At 40.5% G+C, this 13,361-nt stretch overlaps 1 protein-coding gene across 2 annotated transcripts; it reads left to right on the forward strand.

The window, feature by feature from the left end:
- The first annotated feature begins 7,658 nt into the window (after window positions 1-7,658).
- On the forward strand, window positions 7,659-12,707 carry KRT24 (keratin 24, type I). Of its 2 annotated transcripts, XM_014536121.1 has the most exons (9): window positions 7,659-8,413; window positions 9,148-9,230; window positions 9,611-9,767; window positions 10,026-10,089; window positions 10,338-10,435; window positions 10,534-10,659; window positions 11,068-11,285; window positions 11,692-11,804; window positions 12,464-12,707. In XM_014536121.1, exons 1-9 carry the CDS (start codon window positions 7,820-7,822, stop codon window positions 12,565-12,567), a joined length of 1,557 nt encoding a protein of 518 aa, XP_014391607.1. In that variant the 5' UTR covers window positions 7,659-7,819; the 3' UTR covers window positions 12,568-12,707. The 2 variants fall into 2 exon arrangements, with proteins under 2 accessions (XP_014391607.1, XP_005861909.1); XM_005861847.2 differs by lacking the exon at window positions 10,026-10,089 and having other exon boundaries at window positions 10,274-10,435.
- The last annotated feature ends 654 nt before the right edge of the window (window positions 12,708-13,361 follow it).

Consider the following 13,361-nt stretch of genomic DNA (forward strand, 5'->3'; position numbering starts at 1 on the left):
AGTTTTTAAGGGCACTAATTATTCTTGAATTACTTTTATTGTCTATTTCTAATGCGATCTTAGCCAGAGGCCACTAGAGTCAAAATATCTAATTATGTCCCCCATCAGATTATGTGAAACAAAAACATTACAATCTTCGAGAAAATTCATGAGTTCTCAGAAATGCAGCTTTCTCAATAAATGTGAGCATAATAGACATTCCTTCACAAATAGAAAATACTTTTTTCTTTCATGCCATTCAGGCTCTGTGCCACTGTTAACAATCAAGAATTTTCTCAGGCCCAAACAGTGTGGCTCAGTGGTTGAGCATCAACCTATGAACCAGGAGATCAGAGTTCGATTCCAGGTCAAGGCATGTGCCCAGGTTGTGAGCTCAATCCCCAGTCGGGGGTGTGCAGGAGGCAGCCGATCAATGATTCTCTCTCGTCATTGATTTTTCTTTCTTTCCCTCTCCCTTCCTCTCTGAAATCAAAAAAAATAGATTTTTTTTAAAAAAAAAAAAAAAAGAATTTTCTAGTAATAAGACTCTATTTACTTACTTTTATTTACTACTTAATTTTGAAAGCATTTTTGAAATGTAATGATAATTGTGTTATAGAAGAAGACAACTTTGGGGAGACATTTTCAGAGCTTCAAGTTCATACACTGTAACCAGTGTGCCAACACTGCTCCCTAATGAAATGCCATCTTCCTTCTGCCACTGTTGCTGCCATCAGTGCTCATTCTTGGTTCACTGAAGAGTTTACTCACAGCAACTATGAGAATTTTCAGGTATTTACGTGGCTGTCTTACCAGATACAGTCTTACTCTATGAGGAAACCAAATTTTATCGAATGTAACTGTCCTTTCCTAGGCTTAAAGTCATATTCACACAGACCTGCAGAGGCAATACAATTGCCCAAATGGTGGATCCATATTTAGTTATAGGAATAATCCAAGAGGAAGGAGGGAGACAGTGTTGAAACTGATGTGTAATAGTCTTCACCTAATTTGAATAATTTCCTTGGGCTTTGGGCTGGAAGGACAGTCTCTAGTTGTCTGGTACCTGGCCCTGGGATGATTTAAGGCAGGGGAAGTATTGGCTTGATGTGTGAGAGTTAGTTTAATTTTTATCTGTTCCTATAAATTAGGCAAAGCAATGGAACAAGATTCTAGTATTAGCATAATTACTGGAAGGAATGCTGCCCCACCTACTGACCTGTCTCAGCATTTGAATGCTGATAAATATAACATGAAATTATTGTCAAGTAAGTCTATAAGGACGCAAAAGAACAGTTCAACTATTAACATGGCTAGTGAAATATACATTAGGAAATAAAATGGGAGCATATTTCAGAGCTCTGTCCCACCATGATGCTACAGGCCAGAGTGAGTCATGACCAGCTCAGTTCTCCACGGAAGCAGCTGACCAAGCCAGAAATGAGATCACAAAACTGAAATGCAGTCTTCACAACCATGACATTTAACTACAATCCTTAATTGCTAAGGTTTGTGAGAGCAGCTAATTATAGTCTTAAACTTAAATCCAAGAGATATAAATAGTGTCCTACCAGGTGGCTCAGTTTGTTGGAGCCTCGTCCCATACACCAAAAAGGTTGGGGGTTCAGGGCACATACCTAGGTTGCAGGTTCGACCCCCAGCGGGATAAGTACCGAAGGCAACAGATCTCTCTCTCTCACTCTCTCTCTCTTTTCTTCTCTCTCTTTTTCTCATCAATGAAAAACATATCCCCAGATGAGGATTTAAAAAATAGATATAGATAGGGTCTACATATTTTGATAAATAATTATATATAAATTTTTCAAAAATAAAATCCCTTAGTAAAGATACCAAGGACATCAGATATACATTTTTTTAAAATGGTGAAGACTATACAGCACTTGAATCAGATGAAATTAGGCTGATCTTCTAATTCAGCACCAGGTGGTCTTATGGAATAAACAACACTGTACCAATGCAAAAAAAATGATCAAGCCATATGTTTGAATATATAATCACAATTTACAAAGCACTTATAATCCTGTGCACTAAGTAGGACAGGAATTATTATCCTTAATTTTACAGGTTAGAAAACTATGGCTCTAAAATTCTCCTTAAAATAAAGGCAGAGGAACAAGGACAGTGACAGATAATGGCCAAGTGATTTCATCTCAAGTCAACAATGTTTCTGACTTAAAATTCAAATAAAAGCAAGAAAGCAAGATGTAGGCACCTGTGCTCTAGCCCCAAGAAGGAAATGATGAGTCTGAATAAGTGTAACAATCTAACAAGCCTGAGGATCCGGAGCTTCAACTATTGCTATAATTGTTTCTTATATTCCACAGAGATTGCAGAAATATAAGAAAGCAAACCTTTGTAGACTTTTTTAAAAAGAAGAAGAAAATATTTATATACTTAGGGAATGATAAAGCCTTTTAAAAATCAAACAAAAGCTGAAGGCATGAAGGTAAAGCTGTATCTCTAGGAAGAAAATAATACACAGTAAAAAGCAAAACAAAATTTAAAAAAAACCTTTTAAGCCTTGATAAAATATGCTAAAAATCTATTCCAACACCGAGGGGAAATCTGTGCAGCTAGCTAGCCAAGCCACTCCAGTTTTCTGATGCACAATTTCAACCTGTCCTAGCTGCAGTTTGGCGCCACCTGCTGGCCGCTGTCTTCCCTGTGTAAAATCAAGAGAGGATTCTGGGAAGAGAGCTGACTTCCAAGAAAGCCGCAGTTGCAGGAATCTGCAGCTTATTTAGTTGGCCTGACTCATCTTCAGCCTCCTATTTCCCAAACTTCCCTTCCCAGACCACCCCTCCCAACCCTGCCTGTCCACCTGCCATATCTCCCCTAGACACCCCAGAAGATATGCACTTTAGCCCACTTTCTCTGGGGCTGGACACAGACTGTGAGCTAACAGCTCACATTTTATATGTCTGGGTTTTATATGTCTGTGGGTTCTGTGAATAGGAAGCTATTGTCTATTTGGTATGAGGCAAGGTCCCAAGGACCTGTCAAGTAAAAATAATCAATAAACTCTGTGCTTACTTCAATCTACATTGACTCTGGACTCTGAAGGACAGAAGTACCTCTACCCTACAAAGTCACGCCTATTCTCTTAACTCTCCATAAACCAACTAAATAATCTTCAGGAAAAGTAAAAAAAATAAAATAAAAATTAAAAAGAGCTGTTTAAAGAGATTCTAGAGCATTCAAACTCGACAAGTACAAAGCTAAGTCATTTTCTCCCAGAACAAAATCTGGCAAAATGGCGTGATCGAGCAGATGCTGGTGGAGAAAAGGAAGCCTTCAAACAGATATGCTTAACTGAAACTAAAAATAGAAAGACTGGAAAAGAATGATGGGGAAAGAAGATAGGAAAGAGTGAAGGAAGAGAAACAGTCACAGAATTTGGTGCATTTCAGCTCTATTTTTGTAGGTACTTTGTAACTCCTTTGGTGTCTGGCAATAGCACAGGACTGACATCGATTTATGGATGGTGCCAGATCCACTGGGAGTGGCTTCTCAGGACACATATTACTGCAAAATCTTTTTTCCCTTCCAGGTAGTTGAGCCTGGTGAGGCTCACAGTGGCCATCATCATGACACTGACCTAAATAATAATTCTCTGCAGGGAAGTCCCCACATGATTCTGGCATGACCTTCCCTGTCCCCTCTGCAAACAACACCTCCTTTTACTAACAACCCCTCCAACACAGACAGACACACACACACACACACACACACACACACACACACACACATACACCCAGAGGTGGAGAATACAGATTTAAAAGACAGAACACATAATAAAGGACAGAAGCAATCAGTGACCCAAGCTGTTCATGAAGCAAGTCAAGCTGTGTTGTTTTTTGTTAATTCAAGGGCTCTTTATTATCTCTCTACAACATGTTAGGTATTAAAAGAGGCTGTGCACACATCAAATTGGAGCTTTTCCTTTTGCCATACCATCTGCCAACACTCAACAAATACTCTATGCCCAGTTACTTCCCTTAACTATTCTGGTCTTATGCTTTTATTTGAAAAACATAACAGAATATTCTCTGGAGTGAATAGAAGATAGAATTTCCCAAGTTCATTCTATTTTCAATGCTAAAGATTCATCAGGGACAAAATGCCATGCTTTTCAGTACTGACTTTCCTGCTAACCTAAAAGCATGCAATATATTAATCTGAAATTTTAAAAATACTAGTAATCTATCTCACAAAAATGGTAATGGTTACTATTTGAAAATAATTCTGCAATTATTACAGAGGTCATATTCTACAGAGGTCATAGTTGATTCTTTACAGGTAAAAATAAACTGCTAATAACAAACTTTTCAAAACAATGTATAACTGATGGCAGCACTGAACTGGGAGCCCAGATACATGAGGTTCAGTCCATTTCTTTTAAACTGTCATATAACTAATGGATGCCAGGCACCAAATGTTCGGCATTTCTGAACACTTACCCCCACTGGAACCTAACCAGATTCTTGAAGTTTTCATTTTACAGATGAAAGAAATCCTAATAACTAACTTGTGAACTCGGGCAACTCGTTATTTCAAATAAAAGAGAGTGAATATTAAATTTGGGGATGTCTCAAAACAATGGAGACCAAAGCTTATTTAAGAATTCTAATACTTCAGGCAAGAACAGAATTGTATTTATATATGTGATTAAAATCCTTTAACCCACTAGACATCAAAGTTGTAGACAGTTTTTAAGTCACAGAATCGAGATTAGTCTGATAGATTCACCCCTGAAAAGAGAAGGCACACAGATACACAGAAAGAAAGCATGAAACTGCACTTAAGGAAATAGTGACAAACAAGAAAATCCTGTGGGTTTACCTCTACATTTGTTTATACACTGCCTCATTAGACAAACAATTTGAGGTGATAATGGCTGTTTTATTTATTACGTAAAGGCCCTTCCCAGAAGTCATCTCTGAAGTACAGAGAATCAGAGAAGCATCTCAAATGAACTTGATTTTGAAGCTGAATTTTAAAAAACAAAGAACAGACATATGTCAGCATAAAATTATATCAATTTTGCCCTGGCTGGGTAGCTCAGTTGGTTGGAGCATTGTCCCATACACCAAAAAGGTGCAGGTTCAATTCCCAGTCAGGGTACATACCCAGGTTTCAGGTTCAATCTCAGGTCGGGATGTGTACAGGAGGCAACCGAGTGATGTTTCTTTCTCACATTGTTGTTTCTCTCTCACATTGATATTTCTCTCTCTCAAAAAAAAAAGATATTTCTCTCTCTCCCCCTCCACCTTCCTCTCTCTCTAAAATCAATAAACATATCCTCGAGTGAGGATTTAAAAAAAAAGTATGTAAGTTTTTATTATGTACATAATAAAATTATATCAACAAGAAAGCTAAAAAAATGAGACACAAGATAGAACACCTGTCATCACAAGCTTCCTCAATGGAGACCCAGATGTCCAGATATCCCAAATCAGAAGGTAAATAAAGCTGCCGAAATGAGAAAGCTACACCTTAGATGATCACTGACTAAAAACTCCACAAACCCCTGGCCAAATTCAGAGGCCAACGATGCTGCTAAAAGTCTTTCCTCAATCTTTCCACATGAAACCCTTTCTCCCTGTGCTCAGAAATTTCTGTTTTATCAGAATTCTTTCACTTAGCTGCCGTTCCTTTCTTTAAACCTTCTTTTAACCAAATGCCAGCCTTGTGCAGGTAGAAAGATTCCATTCATAATATTAAGAGGAAGGAATAACCCAATGATGGTCCCTCCCGTCTCCAGCATTCACATTCCATTAAATCGTTAGCGTTTAGACTTCTTTGGTTTCATGGCTTTGGGGAGGGGTGAGGCAAGATGACCAACAGACGGTGCTAGTTGGTGCATTTTTTTACCTACCTGAGAAGGGTGTAATTCGAATTACGCCCAGCTTAACGATTTAAAGTTTATAAAACACCTTGTACTCCTTGGAGAGGCAGCACCCTGAGTATAAGACTGAAAACACACCACTCCTACGAAAACAATACAGGTAGAACATAAAAGCTACTGCCCTAAAGAGCCCCACAGCAAAGGGAATTACCACTGACTTAATAGTCTGTCCCAATCAAAGGCAGTCTAAGGAAAAATTAAAAGAAGGCAGAACATTGTTTAAAAAATGATCAAATGTAAGGATTAAAGCATGCACGTGGTTTAACAGACACTGCCAAGATAAAGGAGAAAGTTTTAAATAAACGAACGTCAGCGAGCTACATGAGCATAAAGCTAAGAAGGTCAAGAAATATATTTGAAAGCATCTATACTTTTATTAAAAGATGCTTTTTAAATTTGTGGTAAAATACATATAAAGTAAAAGTGAACATTGTAACCATTTTTAAGGGCACAGTGCAGTGGTGTTAAATATATTCATGTTGCTGTGGAACCAATCTCCAGAATTCTTTTTCTCTTGCAAAACTAAAACTCTGTATCCATTAAACAACTCCCACTGCCTCTCCCCCAGCCCCTGGCACCACCACTCCGTTTCCTGTCTCTGAATTTGACTACACCAGCTACATCATATAAGTAGAATCATACAGTATTTGTCTTAAACACACACTCACACACACACACACACACACACACGTCATATAAGTAGAATCATACAGTATTTGCCTTAAACACACACACACACACATACACACACACACACAACCTTTATTGACTAGCAGAGGCGAATGGAAAAATCTAAAGTACAAAGGGACAGAAAAACAGGAAGCAAATTATTACAGGGGAGGATTCTAGATTTCAGTGTCTATATAATGACCCCACTCATAACATTAGTTATCAGAAGTGGGTACAGATTATTTTCTAAATGTCTTTAAACAAAACAGAAAAGAAAAGAAAAAACCATGAGCAGAGGTAGACTAGGGAAACTCCAGATTTCAGTATCTGCAAATGACTCTATAACATTGGTTAGAAGTGGATTCAGATCCCCTTCTCCAGATATCTTTAAAATAAAGATAAAATCAGTATCACCTTCTAGTTTCATAAGATTTGATTCTAAAGAGGGAAGTTGGTGTCATTCTATCAGACTCAAAGTCAATCAGAAAGTCATACTCTTTGATCTGTTACTAAAACAATCTGTCTACAAGCTTTTAGACATTCTCTGATTGAGTAAACGTGCTGCTGAGATATAATAATGTGTACATGGAAGACTTATTTATTTATGTTTTTCTTACTGACAGTAAAAGTGTCTCATTTGATCTCAAAATAAAAAGAAGACAATAACCTGAAAATCACAAACTTCAAACCTCAGAAAGACGCTGACTGAAATAATCATAGAGAAAGGCGAGTCAATCTAAACCAATGCTGATGCTGCAGCTAATTTCAACTTTAAGAGAACAATACAAACAAAAAGTGACAAGTCTGATGGGAAATTTCCCTCACCATATTACGTATTTTAATGACATTTGTGAATTTGTGCCCTGCAATTGGGAAATCATGAAGCAAATTTAATAGAATTGCTCCTTCAAAAAAGAATTATCAGTCAAAACCTCTGAAAGAGTCAAGCTGTCATTCTGGGAATAACTTATTTTTTTTTCCTTTGCTCCACCTTGTTGGTATTTCCTTATTATAGTAAATGCCCCCAGGCTCTGACCCAGCTTCAGAAAAAAAGACAGCAGAGTGGGTCCAGGAAAAAGACATTATCCAATTGCGGATTAGCAAAACTGTAATAGGGATTAAGAAGTGACACAGAAAAGGAACACCCTAAAAGGGTGCATATAAGGGCCAAGAAGGCAGCCTGCAAATACGCTCTTCACCTCTTCGATTCGCCTAGACACGCTCAACCCTTGCAGGAGCATCATGTCTTGCTCATCTCGGATCTCCTCCTCCCGGGCTGGAGGAAGCAGCTCAGTCAGGGTGTCTGCTGGTGGCAGCAGCAGCAGCAGATGTGGTCTGGGGGGCAGCTCTGCCCGGGGCTTCCGAGGAGGAGCCGGCAGCTGTGGCCTGAGCGGGGGATTGAGCGGTGGCTTTGGAGGGGGTTTTGGTAGCTGCTCAGTCGGGGGTGGTTTTGGAGGAGCTTCAGGCTCTGGACTTGGCTTTGGTGGAGGTTCTGGATTCAGCGGGGGTTCTGGATTCGGCGGGGGTTCTGGATTCGGCGGGGGGTCTGGATTTGGTGGCGGTGCTAGTGGAGGCTTCTACAACTATGGCGGTGGTTTGGGTGGTGGTACTGGTGATGGCGGGCTTTTCTCTGGAGGTGAAAAGCAAACCATGCAGAACCTCAATGACCGCCTGGCCAATTACCTAGACAAGGTCAGAGCCCTGGAGGAGGCCAACGCTGATCTGGAGAACAAAATCAAGGAGTGGTATGAGAAGTATGGGCCCGGGTCTGGAGATGGTAGATCCGGAAGAGATTACAGCAAGTACTACCCAATCATTGAAGATCTCAGGAATCAGGTAAGATCCTACCCACCGCTGAGCTTCTATTGGTCTCTTTTGCTTTTATTCAGAACATGTACAGTAATGAAGATTTTAAGCCAAGGAACTATTTGAAAACATAGTTGCTTCTTGAATATTTAAAATGGGAGTTGGTGTGTTTTAACTATGACAGTACTGCAGATTGCACCTAACCACATTAATTTTCTGTTTGCATCTCAAATGTATTTCTACATAAGAGTAAAACTTATACAATGACAGGCAGCTGGTTACCATGTATGTATGAGTGATGACAATGAGTCAAAACTAGCTTAATCTATTTCATGATTCATTCTGACAGGTTGACATACTTTAGAGTCTTGCTAGATTTAAATGGTCTTTACAACCATTTTTCTTTCTAGATGTGGTGGACTCTAAAGTATCTTGCCACCGTTGCATGGAAATATATATTTTTCAAGACTTTTTCAAGAAGTGGAGCTCATTTTTCACACTATTTTCTGGAAGAGCTCATGGAATAACTGATTTTCCAAAGCAGGGGAAGTATGCAGAGGGCTGTGTTCTATGCCTAGTCCAGTAACTACAAACTGTTACCTTTCCACAAAAAGATGTAGTCCAAATACACCCCGATCATCAGTACAAGTGCCATCACTAAGCAAGTTCTCAAAGCTAACTCAGCGGCTTCTACCCTCACAGGCGGGCATGCGGACGCAGGTAAAAAGCATCCACGATTCATTCCCTGTTTTTGCCTTTTCCAGATCATTACTGCCTCTGTTGAAAACGCCGGGATGGTGTTGCAGGTTGACAATGCCAGATTGGCTGCGGATGACTTCAGACTGAAGTAAGGAAATTGAAGACTTGAAAACAAGTGCTGTGGGAAAAGTGAAATTCAATCTGTTTGCTTAAGTCATTCTAATTTTTTAAAAAACCTTTTAGGGGATCAAGACCTAAATTCACAAATGTCCCAAATGTAAATTTAAAAAACCATCATCTCACCAACAAGGAAAAGAGAGAAATGAAGACTGACGTTTCTGGCATAAAAACTATTAGCCAGCAATAGAATTAATATCAGGCTCTTATTTTTCTTTACAAGGGAAAAAACCCTAAGATTAGTAGCCTTCGTTGGTTAAATAGCTCAGAGGAGAACACTCCTTGTTGAGTATGTAAGATTGGGTGTACTCCTTGACGTGTACTGCTCTGTCTTACGGCTGCCCCTTCCAGGTATGAGAATGAGCTGCACCTCCGGCAGGCCGTGGAGGCCGACATCAACGGCCTTCGGAAGGTCCTGGACGAGCTGACCATGACTCGCTCCGACCTGGAGATGCAGATTGAGAGCCTCACCGAGGAGCTGGCCTACCTGAAGAAGAACCACGAGGAGGTAGGAACACCGTCCACACTATTAAACCACTCTGGCCTACCTGTTTCCCCCATAGCCATTCTATAAAATAAAATAGTATCAGCTGAATGGGCTTCCAACTCCTGTGACCAAGAAAAAAAGTAATCATGAGCAAATTATAGCTGAATTTGGTGGGGGGTATCTTTCCCCTTCAGTGTCTTAGTTTCAACTATGCATTTTAGGAAGTCCATTGCTTCTCTGTTTTTATCACTCTGATCTTTTTTTTCCCCTTTATGCTAGGAAATGAAGAATATGCAGGGAAGCTCCGGAGGGGGTGTGACGGTAGAAATGAATGCCGCCCCAGGCAGTCAGCTGAATGGACTTCCAACTCCCATGACCAAGAGAAAAAGTAATCATGAGCAAATTATAGCTGAATTTGGGGGTTATCTTTCCCCTTCAGTGTCTTAGTTTCAACTATGCATTTTAGGAAGTCCATTGCTTCTCTGTCTTTATCACTCTGATCTTTTTTTTTTTTTCCTTTATGCTAGGAAATGAAGAATATGCAGGGAAGCTCCGGAGGGGGTGTGACGGTAGAAATGAATGCCGCCCCAGGCACCGATCTGACCAAGTTACTGAATGACATGAGGGCGCAGTATGAGGAGCTGGCTGAGCAAAACCGCAGGGAGGCTGAGGAGCAGTTCAACAAGCAGGTAGGTTATCACCGCTGAGCGGCTAAGCCTGTGGCCACACAGAAGCCATGTCCGCTCATTCCGTCAGCCCACAGTGACTGCATTTCATTTTTATTTAGAGTGCATCCCTGCAAGCACAGATCTCCACCGATGCCGGGGCAGCCAGTTCCGCCAAGAATGAGATCACAGAGCTGAAACGGACCCTGCAGGCCCTGGAAATTGAGCTTCAGTCCCAACTGGCCATGGTGTGTGCCAAGTGCTCTCCAAATTCTCCCACAGGGACCTAAGGGATTCGGTTTGCCCTCTTTGCCAAGACGTTCCACTTGGCACATAGTGAAAGAAGCATCAAGGAGGACAGTATCGTGGTCACAGAATGCATAAAACATTCCCAGTAAAGATAATATATGCTATTTCCATAGAAGATTTCATTTTTAAAAAGTAATGCCAACAAAAAATTAAGACATATAGCTTGCGATTTGGTGAAGGTGCATATGCTATTTCCATAGATTTCATTTTTAAAAAGTAATGCCAACAAAAATTAAGACATATAGCTTGCGATTTGGTGAAGGTGGACGTCTCCGGGTACCTTATAAAATTTTGTGATTTTCTCTTCATCATGAATTTCTTATTTTATTTATTTATTTTTCTCTTAGAAAAACTCCCTGGAAGGGACCCTGGCCGACACGGAGGCTAACTACATGGCTCAGCTGTCGGAAATTCAGATGCGGATCAGCAGCCTGGAGGAGCAGATCTGTCAGATCCGGGGCGAGACCGAATGCCAGAACGCCGAGTATGAGCAACTGCTGGACATCAAGACCCGCCTGGAGATGGAGATCGAGACCTACCGCCGCCTGCTCGATGGAGAGGGAGGGTAAATGAAAGTCATGAACGCGCTAAAAGGCATACACCTCAGTGCATTTATGTCATGAAACCAAAAAGGGGCTTGGGAGTTGCGACCCCTTTGGGGGTCGAACGACCCTTTCACGGGGGTCGCCTAAGACCATCGGAAAACACATATATAATTACACATTGTTTTTGTGATTCATCACTATGCTTTAATTATGTTCAATTTGTAACAATGAAATTGGGGGTGACCACAACATGAGGAACTGTATTAAAGGGTCGCGTAATTAGGAAGGTTGAGAACCATTGATTTATGAAGTCACAGTGACAGCCCAATCAAATGGCATCTACCTTCATCACAGAGAGCCCTCTGTATGGAGGAGTTTTCCTGCCTTTGCAACATGCAAAGGAAAACAATTCTTTTTTTTCTCCAGTGGTTCCAGTTTTGGAGGATCTGACTTTAAAAACTCAGGATCCAGAAACATGGGGTCCAGGGATTCCACATCTGGTGACTCAAAGTCTGGAAGCCATTCTAGCCAGGGAAGAGGTAGGTATTTTTTTAATGTTCATAATTTTATAATTTAAAAGCAAAGACAGCCCTAACTAGTTTGGCTCAGTGGATAGAGCGTCGGCCTGCGGACTCAAGGGTCCCAGGTTAGATTCTGGTCAAGGGCATGTACCTTGGTTGCAGGCACACAACCAGTAGGGAGTGTGCAGGAGGCAGCTGATCAATGTTTCTCTCTCATCGATGTTTCTAACTCTCTATTCCTCTCCCTTCCTCTCTGTAAAAAATCAATAAAATATCTATTTTTTTAAAAAGCAGACATGTTTTGCTTGTGATATTAAAAGTATGTATACTGTTGCCTGGCTGCTAAGGCTCAGTGGTTGAGCATTGACCCATGAACCAGGAGATCAAGGTTGGATTTCCAGCCGGGACACATGCCCGGGTTTCAGGCTCGATCCCAGTAGGGGGCATGCAGAAGGCAGCCAGTCGATGATTCTCTCTCATCATTGATGTTTCTATCTCTCTCTCCCTCTCCCTTCCTCTCTCTGAAATCAATAAAAACATATCTTTTAAAAAAATTAAAAAGGATAAAGTATATACTGTTGTTTACATAACCTTACCCAGAGAGAACATAATTTATGAATGCACTTGTATTTCTCCAGATCATTTCCAGACTGACACTGTGATTCTATGATTTTCAGATCCAAGCAAGACTAGAGTGACTAAGACCATCATAGAGGAGGTGGTGGATGGCAAGGTCGTCTCATCTCACGTCAGCAATATTTCTGAGGTGAAAGTCAAATGAGAAATTTCCAGATCTTTAAGAGTGTCTTTCAGAGAAAAAAATCTAAAGGACACAAAGGAAGACATCGCATCAACCTACCCACCTTTCTGGATAACTTCAGGGAGAAGTTTCTGTACAGAAATAGATGACTAACCAATTTTCCTGCAGCCTCTTCTTTTCTAATTAGAATGCTCTTGAAAAAGTTGAAATGACAACTTTGCTCTAATTGCTTCTGTGCTTCAATAAACTTACTTTTGCAAGTTAATTAAATCATTGCTGAATTTTTTTTACAAAATTTAATATTTTACCTAGAAATGAAGCTGCCAGTTATGATCTAGCTGCAGTATTATGTTACTGATATTTTATTATTTTTTATATGATTTATTGATTTCAGAAAGGAAGGGAGAGGGAGAGGAAGATAGAAACACCAATGAGAGAGAATCATTGATAGGCTGCCTCCTACAAGCTCCCCACTGGGGACCGAGCCCACAACCTTGGCATGTGCCCTTGACCAGAATTGAACCCGGACCCTTCAGTCCACAGGCTGATGCTCTATCCACTGAGCCAAACCAGTTCTGCTATCTGAACCAATAAATAACCCCTTTCCTTAAAATAATTGGATTAGGTAGTTGTCATTTGGAGCCTGAAGAACCCTAATATATTTCTGGTCAACGCCACCCCCCCTTGACCAGAATTGAACCCGGACCCTTCAGTCCACAGGCTGATGCTCTATCCACTGAGCCAAACCAGCTAAGGCTTAATTGAGTGATGGCGAACCTATGACACGCATGTCAGAGGTGACACGCGAACTCATT

The sequence above is a fragment of the Myotis brandtii genome, unplaced genomic scaffold (genome assembly GCF_000412655.1).
Source record: "Myotis brandtii unplaced genomic scaffold, ASM41265v1 scaffold157, whole genome shotgun sequence".
NCBI lineage: Eukaryota > Metazoa > Chordata > Mammalia > Chiroptera > Vespertilionidae > Myotis > Myotis brandtii.